Genomic DNA, 22,061 nt, shown 5'->3' on the forward strand with positions numbered 1-22,061 from the left:
CCTTTTTTCTTTTCTTTTTCTGTTCTTCAGACTGAATAATTTCAACTGTCCTATCTTCAAGCTTACTAATTCTTTCTTCTGCTGATCAAACCTGCTCTCAAAACCTCTAGGTTTTTAAAATTTCAGTTATTTTGGTTTAAAGCTCCAGAATTTCTATTGATTTCTTTTTTATAATTTCTATCTCTGTATTGATATTCTCATTTTATTCATATATCAGTTTCATCATTCCCTTTAATTTTGTCCATGCTGCTTGAGCATAATTAATACAGTGGTTTTAAATCTTTGTCTAATAAGTTCAATGACTCAATGTCTTCAGGGATATTTTCTGTCAATTTATTTTGTTCCTTTCAATGACCATATTCTGTTTCTTTGCATACTTTGTGATCTCATTGTTGTTTCTGAAAACTATCCATTTGAATATTATAACATGGTAATTCTGGAAATCAGAGTCTCTCCCTTCCCCAGGGTTTGCTGTTCTTGATTTTTGAAGACTTGTGTCCATCCAATGTTTTAACTGGAATTTCTTTAAATTCAAGGAGATTAAAAAAATATCCATTTCAGCATGCTTGGGCTGCTATAACAAAATACCATAAACTGGGTGGCGTATAAACAATAGAAATTTATTTATCACAGTTCTTGAGGCTGGGAAGTTCAAGATCAAGGTGTGGTTGATTCAGTGTATGGTGAGAAAGTTTCCTGGTTCACAGAAGGTCATCTTTTTGTTATAACCTAACACCAGCAGAAGGGTCTAGGGAGCCCTTTGGGGTCTCTCTTATAAGAACACTAATCCTACTCATGAGGTCTCCACCCTCAGGACCTCCCAAAGGCCCCACCTCCTAATACCATCACAATGAGCATTCGGATTATGAATTCTGAAGGGACAGAAGCATTCAGATCATAGCAAGACCTCTCCCAGTCTTTGAGGACTGGCTCAGTGATAGGATATTCTTTAATACCTAGCCAGACCATTTATAATTTTGTCTTAACCTTCACTTGCTGCTTGCATTAAGCCTATAGATCAGATAGTGGTGAAAGCTTAGGGTCTTCTCTGGTCTCCCTCAGCATGTGTCTTGCCATGGGCATGCATGTGACTTTCTAAATTCCACCATATACTGGAGGGCTTTTGCATGTCCTAATTTCCTGAAGAAACTGTTTCTTATTTCTAGTAACTCACTCATGGTGGCTTGATTTCCTATGTGTTTAGTTATATTTAACAATAAATCCATTTTTATTAGGGCTTCAGCTGTGAGAATCTTGAAGGTCTTAAACTGGGTATAATTTCATTCATTTTCTGCTAACTGGATCCAAGGGTTACTACCAAGCTGGTGCCAGTTTAACATCTTGTGAGGCTTTTAGCTAAATACTAAAGCTTCAAGTTCAGCTTCTTCACCTGTAGATCCAAAGAGACTGGGCCTCAGTCTTAGTCTCCTAATTCCAGAGACTTATTGCCATTTGCCACAAGGAAAACCAAGCTTTCTCTACATTTCATCTTCAAGCTTTCTTTACATTTCATCTCCTACTTTCATTTCAGTTCATTCTTCTTTTAATTATATATGCATAATTGTACCTGTGTTTGTATGGTATGCATGCATAGTCTTATAGATTTTCTTTATTGTGAACCAACAATGCACTGAAAAATGTGTTTCTTGTATTTCAGTGGGAGGGCCTTTCAGAGTACTTCATCTGTCATCCTTTCAAAAGATTAATGACATGATCCACTTTACCCCAAGCCATTTCACAATAGAGCCATGAGTGCATTGCATTTAAAATTAGGGAACGTCACTTATTAAATGGCTTTAAAAGTCTAATAGGCTAGTAGATACAAACTAGGAATTTAATAAGTGACTGGTTGATTGCTATTTCTATGCCAAACCCTTGATAGTCATTATTGTTTAGTCATGTCTCAAAAAATTTGGATACCCATTTAATGATAGATTTTATTTTGCCTGAATTGTAACTGAGGTTCATGCATGTATATATGCAACAATGAGAACTCGACTTCATTTTAAATTAAGTGATGAATTAATTACTAACTAATCCATACACTTTCAGATAAGCACTTAACCACTGAGCTGTCACTGAAATTTTAGACACTTATAATTCTTGAACAGTTTCAATGACACTGAATCACTGAGAAGCTAAAATAGTCTGACTGAATTTGTAGAACACATTCATTTTAATTTGATTCTTATATGCTTAGTTTAAACGTCATTACTGGACTGGTTCTTGTTTTTTCTTTTTTTGCAGTACGCGGGCCTCTCATTGTTGTTGCCTCTCCTGCTGCGGAGCGCAGGCTCAGCGGCCATGGCTCACGGGCCCAGCCACTCCACCGCATGTGGGATCTTCCCGGACCGGGGCACGAAACCGTGTCTCCTGCATCGGCAGGCAGATTCTCAACCACTGCACCACCAGGGGAGCGCTGGACTGGTTCTTTATAAGTAAAAATTATGCATAAAAAGAATAAAAACTACTTTGGCCTCAGCTGGAGACATTAACATAGTAAAGCATTATAGTAAAATTTAAAAATGGTACATTGAGATATTTCCAAAAATAAAAAAAATAAAAACAGTAGAATGTATAAAAGTAATTTGTAAAAACAAAACCAAAACAACAAAACATTTTTTTCATACAAAAATGTAATAAGTAACATCAGGAGTGTGATGTGAAATTTTCTTTTTCTGGATTCTCCTGAAACATGGAGGAGAAAATAGCCACTTTCCATCCCTTTATCTTTGTATAATATGAAAATGAAATGAAAAGGTAATTTAAAAAATCAGTACTCATCAGTGTAATATAACTACTTTCTCTACATATATAGTTGGCAGTAGGGCTGAAACATTTAGTAGGAAAATAGGAAGAATATAAAGCATATTAGAAGAGAAAGGAACATCATATATTTTGCCTTTCGTATTTGTTCCTAATCATTTGTGGGTGGGAAAAAGACCTGCATTTAGGTCATAGGACTGTTGAAGAAAAAGCTGTCATAATAAAATATGCCCCTAAATATAAAATAACTTATAATTGTCTTGATTTTTTAACCAAATAAGCCATACTCTTGGCTTCCACTTGTAAAGTGCCGATTCCAAATTACTATATGATGTTGCTAATTGAGGGCTATGTTAAAAAATTTAAGCTACTAATGTAATCAATTAACAGTAATCTCATGCATATTAACATTGGCTTTCCAGAAGTGAGAAATCTGTAAATAATATTAAATGGTTAGTAGATCCATTTCCCATAAGGCTTAAGACATGGGTTTTCACAAGGTATTTTGATAGAACTGGTATAGAACCTATGTTTCATAATTGTCATTCTCTCCATCATTCACAGAGGGTTTAAAACCATGACTTCTCCATCATTATGTTTTATGAAGTCATGTGGAATCCCCATTTATACACTTTGTATCTTTTACCCATGAAATCTGTTTAAATTGGCAAACATTTATATTGTGTGAGTCCTGGGCTCAGTGCCACATATGCACTGCTTCATTTTAACCCTAAAACTACAGGTAGCGTCCATTTATATATTAGTTTGGCCACTCAGAAGCTGAATATCCTCGTGTCTGCAAAATTAGGAGGCTTGGTAGGAAGCATAGTATACTTCCCAGCATGGTTAGATGTTACCTTCCTCATCATTAACTGCAACTAGAGTGTAGGCATGAAACCTAAGCTCCCCGAACCATGGATTCTGGCAGAGGGTGGCAAAAGCAGCAGAAACATCCAGTTTTAGAAGCAACAGTAGTTGTAATATGTAATGGCACTGATGTCCTAGGGCAGCATTATCCAACAGAAAAAAATCTTCCCACAAGTCAGAACCAGAAGCCATATCCGACTATGACAAAGTAAAGTTCTAGTGAGGTAAAATGGGTTCTGCTACATTCCAGGCTGATCAAGGAACTCATCCCCCGTCCATCGAAGGTAGTCTTCACCAGTCTTCTTAACCAGCAGGATATGATATTGATCTATGAACCAATGACTGACCTCTGAAGTTTCAACTATGACGGATATCACATTTATTTGGGATGTGATGATAACTGTCTATTGGCTATAGGCCTCTAGATAATGAGGAACTAAATCTGGATATAATGGAGAAGCCAGCACAATACTTGGAGATACTAGAGTTGTATGTAACTGGCTAAGATTTTTGGTTTTCTCTATTAATGAAGACAGCATTTTTTCATGTAAACATTTTTCAAAGTGAATGTAGGGAAAGAACTATGCATCTGGATGAACATTTGATAACAAAACGGGTGGATTGTGGCAGAAACTATTGATTACTTATCCAACAGCCATCTTACTTGTTCACTCTGGACTTTTCTCTTCCGAACAGGACATTGATTTTGCTCAGCTATGTATCTTTCTGTGTACATTCTTATGCTTTAGGGACTGCTGATCCCATACCAAGTTCCATGGAATGGCTCCTAACGAGTCTATGCCAATATTAGCAGTTCCATTTCATTTGTCACGGATAAGATTAGATCTTACTATGTCACTTAATTCTGGTCAGTCAGTGGAAGGCGAGGAGCAATCTTCTGGGCGTGGGGTGCTTTCGGGAAAATATTTCTTCATGCTCAAATGAACACAAAGAATCAGTCTGCTTTGGAGGTGACTGGATCTGGATGTATTGACTAGAGCTACTGCAACCATCTTGCAATATGTAGTTTAAGGACAAAGCTAACACATGGAGATGCCCAGAGCCAAGAGATGGATGTTTCTACTGTATGTCTGAGACTTGCATACCTCTGGGTAGTATGCTGTGCTAAATAATGCATTTTCTTATTATTTAAACCATATCTTTCCCATACTTAAACTGAAAACATTCTAGTGGATACATCAGTAGATTCAATTCTAAGTTTTAAAAAATGCTTTGCCCAGTAATTTGTCTGTGTTTATTTGGCTAAAAGTGATGGGACTAAATTCAATCTCAGACTCCCCTGATGTGACAATCCAAGTGCTCAAACTTCACACTATTCTACATTTGCATAGTAAACGTCTGCAACTTAGGAAATACCTTCTGTCTGCCAAATACCTGATATATAATAGCATAGCTTCTAAGTAAGTTCTCTGATGTTGCACATATGCCTCATGTTTTAAATAGTGATGGCAAGGGAAGATAATTTCTGAAATCTGACAAGTAGCAAACATTGTGTCAATTCCTTGGGGGAAAAATACAGAAAGCATGGATTGGTATAAGCGATTTTATCTTCCATGATAAAGTCTGTATTTTTTTGCTTCAAAATAAATCTGGAAGCTGATGATATTTCTTAGTATTTCTCCAGTCACAATTCCCTGTATTGGCCAATTTGCACCAATATAACTAGTATTGGAATTAAATGAAACTTTGATGATATTTAACTAAACAAATTAATGATGCTTTAATATTAATACCAAGCTAATCACATTAGTGAGACAAGATAATATAAGGGTACAGGCAAAGATATGGTTTAAGTCTCTCTCTGTCATGGAATGTTACATTATTTTGGGGAAGTCTCATAACTATAAAAGAGTGTTTATAATTCATAATTCCTAAGGTTGAAGTAGGTATTACATTAAAGTTTGTAAAACAGAACATACTGTGCTTGATATACAGTAGGCCTTCAATAAATGGCAGTTATTATTAGCTAATCATAAAATAAATGTTGACATCTGTTCACAATGGATCTTGAGGATGAAGTTCTATTTCTGGCAACCCCACTGTGATTTAAGGAGGAGAGTTTCTTCCCCAAAATCTATGCTGCTAGAAATTTATCTTTTCTGGAAGAAAATAATATTTTCTCTATTAAGCTCATTTCAGAATGACTATAATTCACTCTGTTATTAACAAGTATATTTCTTACCAGTGAGGAAATCCAGAATGCATAAATACAAAATATACAAAGTATAAGCTTTGCATACAAAGCTTAAGGTATGTAATGCTATATTACACAATCAATTTGACATATAATTAAAGAGCTTCCTTATTCATACATGTCTCAGACCTTAGCGATCACAGTCCAATTTGGAGACAAGACACAAACAAGATAAATACAATACCCTGTGTTAAGTGCTTTGGGATATGGACACACAGGGTTAACATGGGCAGAGATGAGAGCTGCCCAATCCAATTAAAGAGTAAAATGGAAAGATTTCCCCCAAGAGACAATCCCCAGGCAGTGCAAAGGAAGGTAAAGATGGGAACTGGGGAAGAACACTGTAGAAGAGAGCATAAAAAATGGCACAGTAGAAAGAAATATTCTTTTTGTTTCTGTAATATCAACTGTGAAACAGGAAGTGATTAAAAGGAAGGCTAAAACTGGAGGTAGGAGCTGTATCATGTTAAGGACTTTGAACTTTATCTTATAAACGAGGAGCAGCAAATAATGAGTTTTGAGTGGTGCGCTGACAGGGTTTTATTTGCTTTTCATATGCTCACTTTGGCAGCAGGAACAATCTGTATTTGAAGTGGAGTAGGGCAGTTAGAGAGATCGAGGGACTAAACTTGAGCTGTAAAAGTAGGGATGGAGAAGAGTGGACTCAATCTAGATTCCCCCCCCCACCAAAAAAAATGATTGTAGTCCTTTTTCCCTTTTTCTCTTTTCATACATATAGAAGCACTAGTCAAAAGCTCACTCAAAAATCGATGCCTCATAGGACTATTTTATCAAATTTTATTGGGTATAGTCTAATTCAGACAAAGCAGAATATTCAACCCATTTGTCCAAAATATCATGTATTTCAGTAATCCTAAAATTTTACTGTTTTGTGATATGAATTGTGTGTGATATGTATTACGTGTGATATGTATTACATGTGTACATGGAAAATTAGTGTTCAATAACTGTTTAATTAGTAATCATCCTAATTTGCCTATTTTTGTAAAAAGGTAAATTTACATGAAATTTGTGAAACAAATACTGTAAGATAAAAAAGGTTTAAATATAATACATATAAACCCAACATTATTTATTTGAAAGTAATCTCATTTTAGAGGAAGAAATTAATCTCTCATATTCTAGAAGGATTATACACTATAATAATTATATATTTTACAACAGAAGATGTATTCCAAGACTCTTGGACTAGACCATTCAAAAATGAGGAGTGCCAGCCTAGGGAATTCTCTAGGTTCATCCACTTTGCTGCCAGAATCAGGTTAATAGTTTCAATTCTTACAAAGGCTCATATTTTAGAGACAGGAGGGGAATCTGGAGACACAGTAAGATACTGATGGAACGATAAAAGCTTTCAGCTTTGTTTATTTTTCTATGCCTTTTGTATTTGTGCACTGCTCTTCCCCTTTAGGGGGTTGCTGGTATGTAACAATGATATTAAATATGGCACTACGAATGTTTCACTGAAGGGAAGAAACTACACAAAATGAAAAATGCATCAAATATTAAATCTATAACAAAACTGTACAAAACCATTGGTTCTTTCTGCCATTTATTCATGTTTTGCTACTGGAGGCTATAATTTAAATTTCATAATATATATAAATGATCAACTTGAAGTTACAAATTTTGAAGAAAATGCTTGCAGATACTGTTGCTGGTTTTAGGAGGATATTCATTACAAATTTGTACATGTTAGGTTGTACATATTGAAACAAATTTTAAACAAATATGAGTACGTCTCATTAAAGTGAATTTGGTAAGAAGCACTATTTTGCTGGGTTTTGTCACTCATTAATAATGACGTCAGTCTGATCCAGAATACCTATCTCTCCATTTATTCATCTATACTATTTTTAAGCAGAGAACCTTTGACTTGAAGCTTTATTAAAAAATGAGATTAGTTTAAAATGGCTAAACATACAACATGGTAGTGAGATACTATACATTTTTGTATATAATGAACCATACAGTGGATTCTAATTCCCATTCTCAGTTTATTTTTATTGTTTTTCTTTGATACCAAAGAGGAAGGATGCAAGATATTAGCTTCTCAATTCATGGTCTTTGTTGTTAACTTTATTTTTGCTTATGTAATTTCTTCAAGTGTTAATGAATCTTTATCAGTTAATATTTATGGAAGACCTTGTTTACTTCCAAAATTATCTTCTTGAGTAAGCAATTTAGGTAGAAGCCCAAGAATTTAGGGTATAAGAGGAATGATTTGCCACTGAACTCACTGTTTGCCAGTTATCCAGGAAGAAAGATTGCTGGTCCATGAATGAATACTCTTCGGGACGAGTGGTTGGGAAAAGAGTAGGGAGAGATATTTATACTATTTGCTGTTTTGTGAACTGCACTTCAATTAATAAGCCTCTTTTGAAAATTTTCGATGTTATGTTGAAACACAAATCAGATAAATCTTCTTCCTAAAACCTTTTAATTTGTTTAATTCATTCTATAAATTTGTATTTAGAGCCTACTCTTTACTAGGTGCTATTCTAGTGCTGGGGATATAGACAAACTTTCTTCCCTTCTTGGAGAAGAATACAAAAGATAGAGAAGCAGCACATAATATAATACCATACAATATGAGATCTTCAAATACTGATGTGTTACAAGATGCTATAAAAAAAATAAAGCAAGGAGATAGAGATGGAGGTGGTCAGTGATTCAGGGGAGAGAAAGTGACACTTAAGAGATATCTAAATGAAGTAAGAGATATCATGCTTCTCATTACATTTTTGGATGGATCGCAGAGGGCCCTGTATGATCCGAGCTTTAATCAGCTCTATAGCGTCCATTTCTTACATTCTTCTCTTTACCCACTATGCCACAGGACCGCTGTCATCTTTTTAGTTTCCAGAAGACACCAGGCTCTGGCTTCTGTGGTGGCGCAGTGGTTGAGAGTCCACCTGCTGATTCAGGGGATGTGGGTTCGTGCCCCGGTCCTGTAAGATCCCACATGCCGCGGAGCGGCTGGGCCCACGAGCCAGGGCCGCTGAGCCTGCACATCCGGAGCCTGTGCTCCACAACGGGAGAGGTCACAACAGTGAGAGGCCCGCATACGGCAAAAAAAATCTTGAATGTATTGTGACTTGTTTTGGGCCCTTAGCATGTGAACTATCCTGGAGAATGTTCCATGTGCACTTGACAAGAATTTGTATTCTGCTGATTTTGGATGGACTGTTCTATATACCTATTAAGGACTTAATTTGGTGTAGGGTGTTCTTTAGGTCTATTGTTTCCTTATTGATTGTCTGCCAGGGTGATCTATCCATTGATGTAACTGGGGTGCTCAAGTCCCTTACTATTACTGTATTGCTTTCAATTTCTCCTTTTAAGTCTGTTAATATTTGCTTTATATATCTTGGTGTTATGTTAGGTACATATACATTTATAAATGTTATATCTTCTTGGTGGACTGGCTCTGTTATCATTATGTAATGCCCTTGTCTTTTATTATCGTCTTTATTTTAAAGTCTACTTTTTCTGATATGAGTATCATATCAGCTTTCTTTTCATTTCCATTTGCATGGAATATCTTTTTCCATCCCTTCACCTTTAGTTTGTGTGTTCTTACTCCTGAAGTGAGTCACTTGTAGGCAGCATACAGATGGGTCTTTTTTTTTTTTTTTTTAATCCATTTATTCTCCCTAGGTCTTTTCATTGGAAAATTTCATCCATTTACATTTAAAGTAATTATCGATAGGTATGTACTTATTGACACTTTGGTAATTGTTTTCTGGTTTCTGTAGTTTTTCTCTGTTCTTTTCTTCCTCTCTCTTTTCCTTGGGTTTTGGTTGTTTTCTTTAGCATTATTTTTAAATTTCTGTTCATTTTTTTGTGTACTTTATGTTTTTTCCTTGTGATTATCATGAGGCTCACATACTACATTCTAATTAAATAGCAGTTTGTCTTAAGTTGTTAGGAACTTAAATTTGAACACATCCCAAAGCTGTATATTTTCACTTCCCCAAGTGTTTTATACTTTTGATGACACACTTTACATCTTTTTATGTATCCCTTAACTATTGTAATTTTAGTTAATTTTACTACTTTTGGCTTTTTTTTTTTTTTGCAGTACGTGGGCCTCTCACTGTTGTGGCCTCTCCCGTCGCGGAGCACAGGCTCCAGACGCGCAGGCTCAGCGGCCATGGCTCACGGGCCCAGCCGCTCCGTGGCATGTGGGATCTTCCCGGACCGGGGCACGAACCCATGTGCCCTGCATCGGCAGGCGGACTCTCAACAACTGCACCACCAGGGAAGCCCCTACTTTTGTCTTTTAATCCTCATGCTTGCTTTATAAGTAATTGATATACTACCTTTGTTATATATTTACCTTTTCTAGTGGATTTTGACATTGTTTTCTTATTATTTAATTACTGATGTTTATTTTCAGCCTAAAGAAGGTCCTTTAACATTTCTCTCAGGGACAATTTAGTGGTAGTGAAGTTCTTTAGCTTATGCTTCCCTGGGAAACTCTTAATCTCTCTTTCAATTCTGAATGGTAACCTTCCTGGGTATGTTATTGCAGAATTCTTGGTTGGTTATTTTTTCCTTTCAGCACTTTAAATATGTCATGCCACTCCTTTTGGCCTGTAAGATGTCTGCTGAAAAAAACAAAACAAAACAAAAAACTGCTGATAGCCTTATGGGGTTTCCCTTACATGTAACAGGTTGTTTTTCTCTTGCTGCTTTTAGTATTCTCTCTTTTCCTTGACTTTTACCATTTTTAATTATAATGTGTCTTGTTATGTGTCTCTTTGGGTCCATCTAATTCAGAATTCTCTGTGCTTTCTGGACCTTGATGTCTGTTTCCTCTACAGATTATGAAAATTTTCAGCCATTATTTCTTTAATATTTTTTCTCATTTTTTTCCTTCTGGGACCACTATAACACAAATGTTGTTATTCCTGTTGATCTTGTCCCAAAGGTTTCTTAAGATGTATTCAGTTTTTTAAATTCTTTATTCATTTTGCTGCTCTGTCTGGGTGAGTTCCACTGACTTGTCTTCCAGCTTGCTTATTCATTCTTCTACCTCATCCAACTTGTTATTGAACCCCTATAGTGTATTTTTCAGTTCAGTTATAACTTCTATTTGGTATTTCCTCATATTTTCTGTCTCTTTGTTGAAGTTCTCACTGTGTCTGTCCATTCTTCTCCTGTGTTCAGTGAGAATGTTTATGACTATTACTTTAAACTCTTTTTAAAGTAGATTGGTTAACTCTGCTTTATTTTGTTTTCTGAGGCATTGTCTTGTTCCTTCACTTGGAACATAATCCTTTGTCTCCTCATTTTGCCTAATTCTCTGTATTTGTCTCTATGTATTAGGTAAATCAGCTACCTCTCCCAGTCTTGGAGGAGTGACTTTATGTAGATGTTCTGTAGGGCTCAGAAGTGCCAGGCTCTCAAGAGGTGTCCCCTATGTGGACTGCATGCATTCATTCTCCTGCTGTGGAGGGGCTGCAGCTGCTGCTGCTTCAGTGTGCTGGTGGGCAGGGCTGGCCTCTATCATGGTTGGCTGCAGGACCTGGCCATGGTAGCTGCTGAACGCTGGGCAGAGTCACATCCCAGCTGGTTCTGTAGCTTGGCCAAGGCACAGGAGTAGGTGGAGCTCTTTGTGGGGCACATCCACTGGCAGTAACAGGTTCGATGGAGATTTCCTAAATGGTGCTTTCCAGAGATGGTATTAGCAAGGTACCCTGAGATTTCAAAAATGGCTCCCACCAGTGTCTTAGTCCCCAGAGAGCATCTCAACTGGTTCCTGCCCCTCCAGCAGACACTTTAAGATCAGTAAGGGAGTCCCCTTTACCTTTGACCTTTTCAAGTGATTGAAATCACTTTTCAATCTGGTGATTTTGTGCTGGTTTTCAGGTTGACTGAGTCTGCATGTGACCCCTTTAAGAGTGAGTTTTCCATTCACTGTAGTTCTACAGTTTTCCTGGATGTATTACCCATTGGTTTTCAAAGCATGTGTTTTAGGGGCTCATCTTTCCTGTGAAGGATCTAAGGGTTGGGGTGCCTGATGTGAAGTTCAAATCCCTTGCTTCTCAAGGAAAATATCCATACCTTGTGATCCTTCCAGACTGTGAATCACTGTGGCTGGGGTGTGACTGCATCTCTGTTTCTCCTAACTGTCCCTTTACCCTTTGTGGCTGTCCTTTCACCCTTTGTTGTGGAGATTCTGTTGTGTTTTCAGGCCCCTTTCAGAGGGAATTATCCCATATGTAGTTGTATATTTGTTGTATCTGTGGGAAGAGTTGAGTTCAGGATCTTCCAATACCACCATCTTGAACCCTCCCCAATGATTGCTTTTAAGTTATCAAACATAAAGAAAAACATGAGCAATGATTTTTGAAGAAACTCATAGATATTGAGGGGTTAAGTATCTTGGTTAATTTGGGTTTATACCAACTAAGAGAGCTCTGCACCTGTGGTTTATGCCAGTAACTGTCTTCTCAAAAGAGTTCTGACATGGTAATCTATGTAAGCAAATCTTCCAACATTATTTGTCAAAATATATGGTTATAACCTGTAGTGCATCATAAAATTGATTTAGTGAGGTATGACCAGTATTTTAAAAATAGATTACAAGTTAGAATCAAAAACAGAGAATTGCATTCATGTAGTAAGAGAAAATTATTTTTTAGCATTGTATGTATGTATGTATGTATGTATGTATGTGTGTGTGTGTGTGTGTGTGTGTGTGTGTGTGAGTAACTGGGCCACAATGTAAAATATAATTGTGGGAGATGGTTGAAAATACTTGGATTTTTACAGGGTATCTTAAAATGGATATAAACCAACAGATCAAAAATTAATGTCCTCAATCGGCTATTTGATAAAAATAGCAAAGAAAGTAATTATGTCTTCCTTAGAAAATAAATTCGATTTTTTTTATGGAGAGAAAGAATAGATAAAAGTTTGGTAGATTGGTTAAGAAAAGCAAGGAGAAATGTGATGAACTCTGAAACTTCAGGTAATTCAATAATGAAAATGAGTTAAGCTTAGCAAAGTAAACATCTTATAGAGCAGGAGATAATTACCACAGTTTGCTGACAATTATAGGTAACTGCTATGACACAAAAAAGATTTCTATCTCCATACAAGATTAATACAATGTGTTTCTCCCATACTTTACAATGAATTTGCTTCATGCTTATCTTAGTATAAGATACTTATGTCTTAGTGTGAGATACGTCACCGTAAATAACACACATCTTATAAAGTACACAGCATTGACCTTTGCTACCTATGTGATCTCAGACACGTTTTTTATCTTCTTTATTAAATGCAGACATAAAATTATTTATCTATTAAGGGAAGTCTTAAAATTAAATAATTCATGAAAAGTGCTGTGAATGGTACCTGGCATGTTACTAAATGTTCAATAAATATGCGTTTATTTTTTCTCAAGTAGTTCATGATTTTTTTTCCTTAACAACCCATAATTTGCACAGAGAAGGTATTCGATAAGTAAACATTTGCTGAATTGAATTGAATTGACAACACGGGTTGGGTAAGTAAAATGATTTCCTTTGTGAAGAGTTAGATTTAGTAATTTTCCCAAGGTTTATACAGCTAGTTTAGGGGAGCACAGGCTTCTGACCTAGTTCTTATGAGTTGTAAATCAGGGCTCTCCTATAAGTCAAGTGTAATTGACCACTGAGTTGATTTTTAAAACAACCCTGCTACTCTTATGATTGTTTTATGAACATAAAACCCCAAACAGTCTGGAAAATAGTATACTTTGTATCTAATAACGAGTTAATGTTTTTTTAAGTATTTATTAACTCTGCTAAGTACTCTGTATGCATTACCTCACTTACTTCTCATAACTTTGAAATACATGCTCTTATTACTCACATTTTATAGATAAAGAAACTGAATTTCAGAGAGGTTAAATAGCTTGATCAAAGTTGTTAGTTGGTAAATTCTAAATCAGTATTTGAACTACAAATCTGACCCAGTTTTATGGACTCTACCACCAACCTTTCTTTAATCTAACTCAGATAAGATATCATATATTCTGAGAGGAATTTTGACTCTTCCTATTTAGGTCCTCGCTATACATTCTTACAAGGAGAAGCAGGATAGAGAGAACAGAAACCTTGCTAATTTTTCAGCTGCTCTTTCGTTCATTCAGCATTATAATTTTTTTTGAAGTACTGTGGCATGTACATATTTAGATGTATTATTCATTTTTAGTCAAATAGAAAGACAACCCAACCTTTAGAAGTACCCATAATATGAATCCTCTATTAGTGGAGAGAACATTAATAACTTCTTATAATAAAGAAAAGCTATGTGATCTGTGGCAATAGAGAAACACTGAAAGGAAAGGCAGCTATGTATAAAAACATGATATACCTGAATGCTATGTCAAGCAGAAAGATATGAAGTGAAAAGCCATTATTTATGGCCTCTTTAAAAAAAAAAAAAACGTATACTTACAACCTTCAAAAGCATGTCTCAGAAAACATTAATTTATAATTTTAATGTGTTGTCATTTATATGTTAGTTGGGATAGAACTGCAATATTTAACATTTTTTCCGTATTTCTCATATAAGTTTATGTTTTATATAATGGATAAGTAGGAAATATTTCAGAAATCATATGTTAGGTATGAATTTTCTTCACTGCACTTCCCTCATGATGTCTTTGTTTTTGTCTTTATGGTTACGCTTTTTCACCAGAGATGGTTTTCAGTTACCTTATTGGTGTTCACCGCTGTGATAACCCAGACACATTGTGCATTGCTGTCATACTGGAATGGAAAGTTGGGAGACGTAAAGGTTCCACTTGGTCCTTGAAGATTAGAGCCACATGTCTTCACTAAAAGAGAAATTGCATTTTAAAAGGTGAACGTGCCACATGCAAAATCATAGCAATAAAATGACTTGCAAATAGACTTTAAATTCAAAATTGCACAATAATAACCACATTGAAATATATATTATGACATTCTAATGTGACATCAAAATGAGTGCTTTTACACCCTGAAGTTCACAAGCTCATATTTAAACATTAATCGAAAACTAGTTATGAATTAAAGTGTGAAGCATGATAAATTGTCCTCTGACTGTAAATAGGTTAGTTTAATTAGTGAGAGCTTATATTTATTCAATATTGTGTTAACAAAATTCTACAAAGAGGAAGAAGCAAATCTTTGGATTGATTAGCAGTTTAAATAGTGTTTTCCTTTCTATTTATTAAGTACACTAGGACTCATAATAGCATAATAGCATAAAACTCATAACTGAAACATCAATATTAAAACTACTTTTTCTGTTCTTATAACTATGAATTGGGCCATTCAGATTACAAAAAGAGCTACACTGAAGTAATTTTAAGAAATTCCCACAAAAGTCATAATATTTCCTCAGTTTTCTAACCCTTTTCTCTTCTACTTAACAAAAGAGTTTCTGACCACACTGTATATGTCTTGACTTCCTTCTTGAGCACCACAAAAGTTTCTTGGTGGCATTACTTTTGATATGCATTTTTTTACCCCATTCCATTAAAATCCTGCCTAAGTCATCTTTTTCCAATCCATCAATAATTCATTGTATTTTTAAGTCATGTACAGTTTAACATAGATTTTCATATGCACATAAAACTTTACATATAATCACTTTAAAGATCAGTTTATGGAGGTCCCAAAAGTTTGTTTGACTTGTCCAAGATCACTCAGCTAGTGAATAACATAGTCAAGATTTGAGCTCAGGTCTTCCAACTTCAAGTCTTATCTTTTTATCATGAAATCTGTGTCTCTCTAGTATGTTAGTGTTTTTTAGCTAGTTTTTTTTTTTTCCTTTAGCTCATATTTTAGCATGAATCTATTCTAGACAACTTTGTGGTGATTTATTGGTTACTCTTAACTTTCTCTTGTTTGTATCTGACTTCTATATTTTAAACAATAAAACTGTTATTTTATAATAAGGAAAAATTAACAAATGGTATTTTTCTTCCTTCAACATCAATTACCAACCTTCCCTTTTTCATTTACTACCCCCTTCTTATAAGTCTTCCATGTTCATTACTCCATTTTCTTCTCTCCTGTTCACTTTTTTTTATTTTTCTCAATTTCCAATTTCCATAGTAAAAATACCTTGGCTGATTTTAGGCTACCAAAGCTTTGTCAAGGCCTCACAAAATTTCTGAATATTTAACATTTGGTTTCTTTTTTACAGCTTTATTGAGATATAGTTGGCATATAACATCGTGTAAGTTTAAGGTGAACAACATGATGATTCACCTCGCATAATCACCACTTGTGCATGTGTGTGTGTGTGTAGTGAGAAATGTTTAAGATCTACTCTCTTAGCAACCTTCAAGTATGTGATACAGCATTATTAACTATATTCACCATACTGTACATTATATCTTCAGAAGTTACTCATCTTATAACTGGAAATTTGTTCCCTTTAACCTAGCACCTCCAGACTCACTTTTTTTTTTTTTTTTTTTTTTTTTTTTGTGGTATGTGGGCCTCTCACTGTTGTGGCCTCTCCCGTTGCAGAGCACAGGCTCTGGATGCGCAGGCTCAGCGGCCATGGCTCACGGGCCTAGCCGCTCCGTGGCATGTGGGATCCTCCTGGACCGGGGCACGAACCCGTGCCCCCTCCATCGGCAGGCAGACTCTCAACCACTGCGCCACCAGGGAAGCCCCAGCCAGACTCACTTTTGAGAATTACTATTCTACTCTCTGTTTCTATGAGTTTGTCAATTTTAGATTCCACATATAAGTGAGATCATTATGTTGCAACTTCTCATAAGTCTTCCAAGTTCACTACTTCATTTTTTTCTCCCCCATTCACTTTTGAAAGTATTTCAGTCTAAGTTCTCTTATTTCAGTGTTGAAATTGCTGTCACAATGCCAGAAATGACCTCCTAAATCTAATAGCATCTCTTCATTTTTTTCTACATATGTAATCTCTCAGCAGTAATGGAAAGTATTGATCAACTTTGAAATTCTCAGCTGTCCATTACATAGTCCTGAATCTCTTGATTCTAGGCCTATTTGCTTTGAATAGTATGCTCCATACCCTGTGTTCTGGTTCTATTTTTTTCCCATCTGACTTTTAAGTAGCATAATATTAAACTATTTCACAGTCTATTTTCTCTTTGTTCAATGCTCTCTCTGAATAGTTATTCCAATTCAATTTTACGGCAACAATGGTCATTTGTGTTGACAGCTCTCAAATCTACATCACCAATTTTGTCATCTCTCTTGATTTCTAGAGTAAATTTTTTCTCTGTCTACTGGAAATTCCATGAAATATTTTAAAGTGTTTAATGAAAACTTTAACTAACCCCTCCACCCCCTTTCCATACGTACATATGCACTCCTCAAGACCTATGTATTCCACTTCTTAAACATCTTATTATCCTTCTTTTTCTTCTTTTCCCAATACCCAGTGCTTCATAATCATCTTTTGCCTAGACTAGATATAGCTACTTAACTCCTTTCCTATACTCCATTTTCACTCTGTTCCATCCTCCTTAGTGCTACTACTCTTACATTTCTAAAATACAAATTTGATTATTTCACTTAATTGCATAAAAACTTGACCTGTTTCCTATAGGATAAATTACCAACTGCCTAAAATAGAATATAAAATCATTCCTGTAAGGATATAGGTTTATTTTCCAATACAACTTCCTGCCATCTTATACTGTCATACACTCAACTTCTGCCAGAAAAAAGTAAATTATTTTTTTTTCTTTGAATATATATACCTTTTATAGTTTTCCACTTTTTCCATGCTGTTCTCCAAGACTAAAATGTTATTCCTTCTTACATTTGCCTGCGGAAAATCTATTCATTTAAACAAAGTTAAACCAATGTGCCACTTCTTTCTATAGGAAGTGTTCCCAATTCTTCCACTCAGGGTTCTGTAATGGATTGTAGTCCTCACAGCACATCATTTGAACGGCATATCCATAAAGGTGTTTAAGTGCTAGTGATGTGATAAAGAATGCAGTATAAAATACTTACAAACTTTATAGCAATAAGAATTTTAGAGCAATTGGTTTGAAGTTAGTAGAAACATCTTTCTAATTGGACATACTACTTCAAGTGGCTCTTACTACTTGGTAATTCTCTGGCATGCTTTGTTTTCTAAAATGTGCAAACACTTACAGTCCTTTGTGGACAGGCCTTGTTTATCATCTCTGTTCATTAACTCCTAGTGCATTGGCCTTCATGATGTAGAAATGTTTACTGAAAGAACAAATATCCAAGTTCTTTGGCACAGCTCTTAAATGAACTGTAAAATATATGCTCTCTATATGCTGATATAAAATCCTTAAAAATATGTTTCAGACTGGGAAATTGTCTTTTTTGAAAATGATTTTCTTTTCACATAAAAATAAAGAAAAAAACACTCATAAAATGACAAGTAAGAATCACCCATAAATATGCTGGTCTTCCTGACTGCTTCTGTCCAAACCAAAGAGTAACCACTTAACAAGTAAGGTTGTATTTCTGCAAATATTTTCATTTTGTAGGTGTACATGTTTTTACAAAATTCTTGGCTTTTTGTGTGTTTGAGTGTTTTAAGAAACTGAGCTAATTCTATACATATTCCTCTGAAACTTATTTTCCCCTCATGTATCATGAATACTGTTCTAGGTCAGCATATGTAGATTTATTTAATAGATTTCACAGTCGCAACGGTAGCTGATGGATGGATTGCAAATTTTTGACAGCCTTCAACTATGAGAATAGCACATGGTAATTAGGGGTTTCCCTAATCCTGGGCTGGGGAATGAGAAGACCAGCCATTTGAGCAATTTGCAACAGCTGACCCATAGCAACCAACGTACAATATAACTGAAAGGAAAAATTATCTTGTAAGCCACTAAGATTTTGTGGTTGCTCGTTATAACAGCACATGCTAGTGAAAGTTTGTTTTAATTTTTTCAGCTAAAAAACATAATCCAGGAATGGAGATCTTAGTACCTATATCTTTATATTTGTGCTAATACGTGTTCTTTATATTTGTGCTATCACGGCAGAATGAATTCTTCACAGACTTACTTAGCTACGATATGTGAGGATGTAAAAATTGGATAAATTGTCTAAATTACTCCACACTTTTTTTCAGTATATTCTCAAAAATGGTATAAAGGAGAATAGGTCTCCACATTCTCACCAAAATAATAGTGTTATCTATTTGTGTTTTTGTCATTAAATATGTTAATAACATTTTGATTTCCTATTCTCTACATTATTAGTATGGTTTAGCAGAAGTTTTTACTGTTATTTCTATTCCTTTTGCTCTGATTTTTCTGTTCATGTACACTTTTCTAGTTTCAATTGTCCTTTTCTCATGGTTTTACAGAAGTTTCCTACATATTATCAGTATTAACCATTTTGTATGCATGTTGTAATTATTTTCCCAGTTTTTTTTTTAATTTTAAACTTTGCTTTTAGTTAATTTTCTCTGAAAACTTTTTTAAAAGTACATGTAAATCTGTCAGTATTTTCCTCTAGGGTAGCTGTGTTTTATGTCTTGGTTAGGAAAGGTTTCTTCAAATCTAGGTTTTCAAAAGTTGAAAAGGTTGAAAACACCATCTAATGTTTAATTCCCATACTTTCAAATTTTACGTTATATTTAAACTTTTCATTTATCTGGAAATTATTTTTGTATGGTGTGAAGTAGGGTAGATAATTATACTTTCCAATATATGGATATCTGTTTTCCCAGTAGCATTTATAGTAAACTCTGTTTTATTCCCCACCAATTTAAAATGCCATATGTACTATGTTATGTTATGCTCCACCCACACTTTCTCTCAGAAATCCATACATGGATCTGAACTGGTATTTTGTGTATTGATTCACTTATCTATGATTATTTCTCTGAAATACCATACTGTTTAATCACTTTTAATATAGACATTGCAAATCTCATCATTGTTCAATTTCATTATTTTCTTTGTTATTCTTGAATATCTACTTTTCCATGAACTTTTGGTATGTCAATTTGTGAAGTTTAAAAAAGATTGGTAGTCTTATTGAATTATATTGAACTCATACATCATTTTGATACAAATTTTCTTCTTCAATGTAGCATTAATAACACAAAGGTGAAAGATAAATGTGATTACAGTAGATGCTTATTAAATGTTTGATAAATAAAGCAGAAATTCCTGATTTAAGTTTTAGAGACACAGAAATAGTAGAAAAAGGAGAAAACTTTCTAAATGTAACAATGAATGTATGAAATTAAAAGAAGTATTAGACTATATAATAAAATGTGAAAACTTTTGCCATTAAAGATTAGAATAAAACATGGATGCTCAAAATCTGTGACAGCATTCAACATTATCTCAGAAGTTCTAGGTAATGCAGTAAATAGGAAAAATTTGGAAAGGATTACAGAATAAAAAGGTATCATTTTTTTACTTACAATATGCAATTTGCCTACCTAAACTCAAGAGTTAATCATTTGTCTACAATTTATACTATGTTATGTTTAAGAGTCACGTAAACTGGCTTTGAAGAAAGCATGCATATGAAAATTTAAAATTTTCTTTTATAAAAATAATGATTGGCAATTCAAATGGAAAGATCCAATTCACACAAGCAACAAAGTAAATGTGTAATTTTGAAAAACATTTGGCAAGAAAGGTACAAGACTTCTATAAAGAGAACCATAAAAAACATTCTGAAGGAAATGAAATAAAACCTGTGTAAGTGAAAAGACAGGTTGTGTTCTGGATGGGAAGGCTTGTTGTCACAAAAATGTTAACATCCTGATTTCAGCAGTTTAAAATGAATTGATACAAATTAGCTAATTTTTATATAGTCTATATATCTATGATTATTTTAACTCTTAGTTCGTCTAATATAGTTATTTTACAATATTCTATATGTCTTATTCATGTTCCACCTATATTATTAAAAAGGTAGAGAAGAATAGCTAATTCATCCTTTTCTAGTCTTGTTTTTGAAGTAAAATGAGCCTATACATAAGGAGACACTGTGAGCTACTGTTAAGAGGATTATGCCCTTTCAAGAAAATGATGTAAGTATAGTAGCAGAAAACAAACAAACAAAATTAATCCTTAACCTCTCTATCAATATACCATAGTCCTATTTTTTCCTCAGGTCAAGCACATAGAGTTAACTATGCTTTGAGAAACACCTAAGAAAACGGTTAAATACAATGAAATATCTTTTGGTTCAACTGTAACCTCCAGGCATTTAGATTTATGCTGGATATAATGTTTGAACTACTCAAGTAAGAGAAGCAAAAAATTTATTTTTTGGTTGAATAAGAAAGATACAATTCTCAGGTTAAATATTCTTTTTGCATGGAATATACCAGCTAGGTCCAGTCTATAGTGGTCTCTAGGTCTAGTGAACCCTGAAGTATCTCTTTCACTCTCTCCTTCCAGAATCTTCATGAATTTTTAATAATATTGAGGGACTATTGTGATCCTGTTCCAACATATTCTCAAGATTTGAGAATTCCTTAAAGCTCCTTCCACTCACTTACTTGCAATTCCTTAAACACAGTGAGAATGTTTCCACTTTAAGACGTTAGTACTTGCTTTTTTCTCACTTTCTATAGGTTTCTCCTCAAACAGTTCTTAATAAATAGTCTATTCTGACTAATCTATATGACTAACCTGTCTAAACTTTAGATTTTTAAGTATCACCTTCATACACTACATACACTGAGATATACATATTTACACACAGTATATACACATGCATACATGTGTACACACACATATATATATACTATTGTTTACTTATTAGAATGACAGCTACATGAGAGCAAGGACTAGGTTTTGTTCACCATGGTGTCTCCAGTGCCTAGAACAGTGTGTGGCCCATAGTAGATACTCATTAAATACAGGAATGAATGAATGAGACCATGATTAAAATAATGAGAGTCACAACAAAGATTTGATTTTGTTTCTGGTTTCTATCTTTCTTCCCCCCACCTCCTTTGCATGTAGTGGCAATTTAGGCTACCACCCTTTTGTGGATATTGTCATCCACCTATGATTCACTAACAGCTCTGTGAACAATTAATCTCTATTGTCTCCTGCTCTAAGGCTGTGTCTTAGGTATGTTGGAAGATTTCTAGCAAGTAACAATTCTTTGTTATGAGGGGCACGATAGCCTATGTCTTTAACGGAGTTATTATGATGAAGTCCAAATAG

At 34.7% G+C, this 22,061-nt stretch overlaps 1 protein-coding gene across 4 annotated transcripts in view; it reads right to left on the reverse strand.

Moving 5' to 3' along the window:
• CSMD3 (CUB and Sushi multiple domains 3) overlaps positions 1–22,061 on the reverse strand; it is a 1,073,652-nt gene that overhangs the window by 582,376 nt on the left and 469,215 nt on the right. For all 4 annotated transcript variants that reach the window (XM_065895021.1, XM_065895023.1, XM_065895022.1 and 1 more), the window contains one exon: positions 14,587–14,708. In XM_065895021.1, coding sequence (XP_065751093.1) covers positions 14,587–14,708 — 122 coding nt within the window. The remainder of the gene's footprint in view (positions 1–14,586; positions 14,709–22,061) is intronic.

The sequence above is a fragment of the Phocoena phocoena genome, chromosome 17 (assembly GCF_963924675.1).
Source record: "Phocoena phocoena chromosome 17, mPhoPho1.1, whole genome shotgun sequence".
In the NCBI taxonomy this organism is placed as follows: domain Eukaryota; kingdom Metazoa; phylum Chordata; class Mammalia; order Artiodactyla; family Phocoenidae; genus Phocoena; species Phocoena phocoena.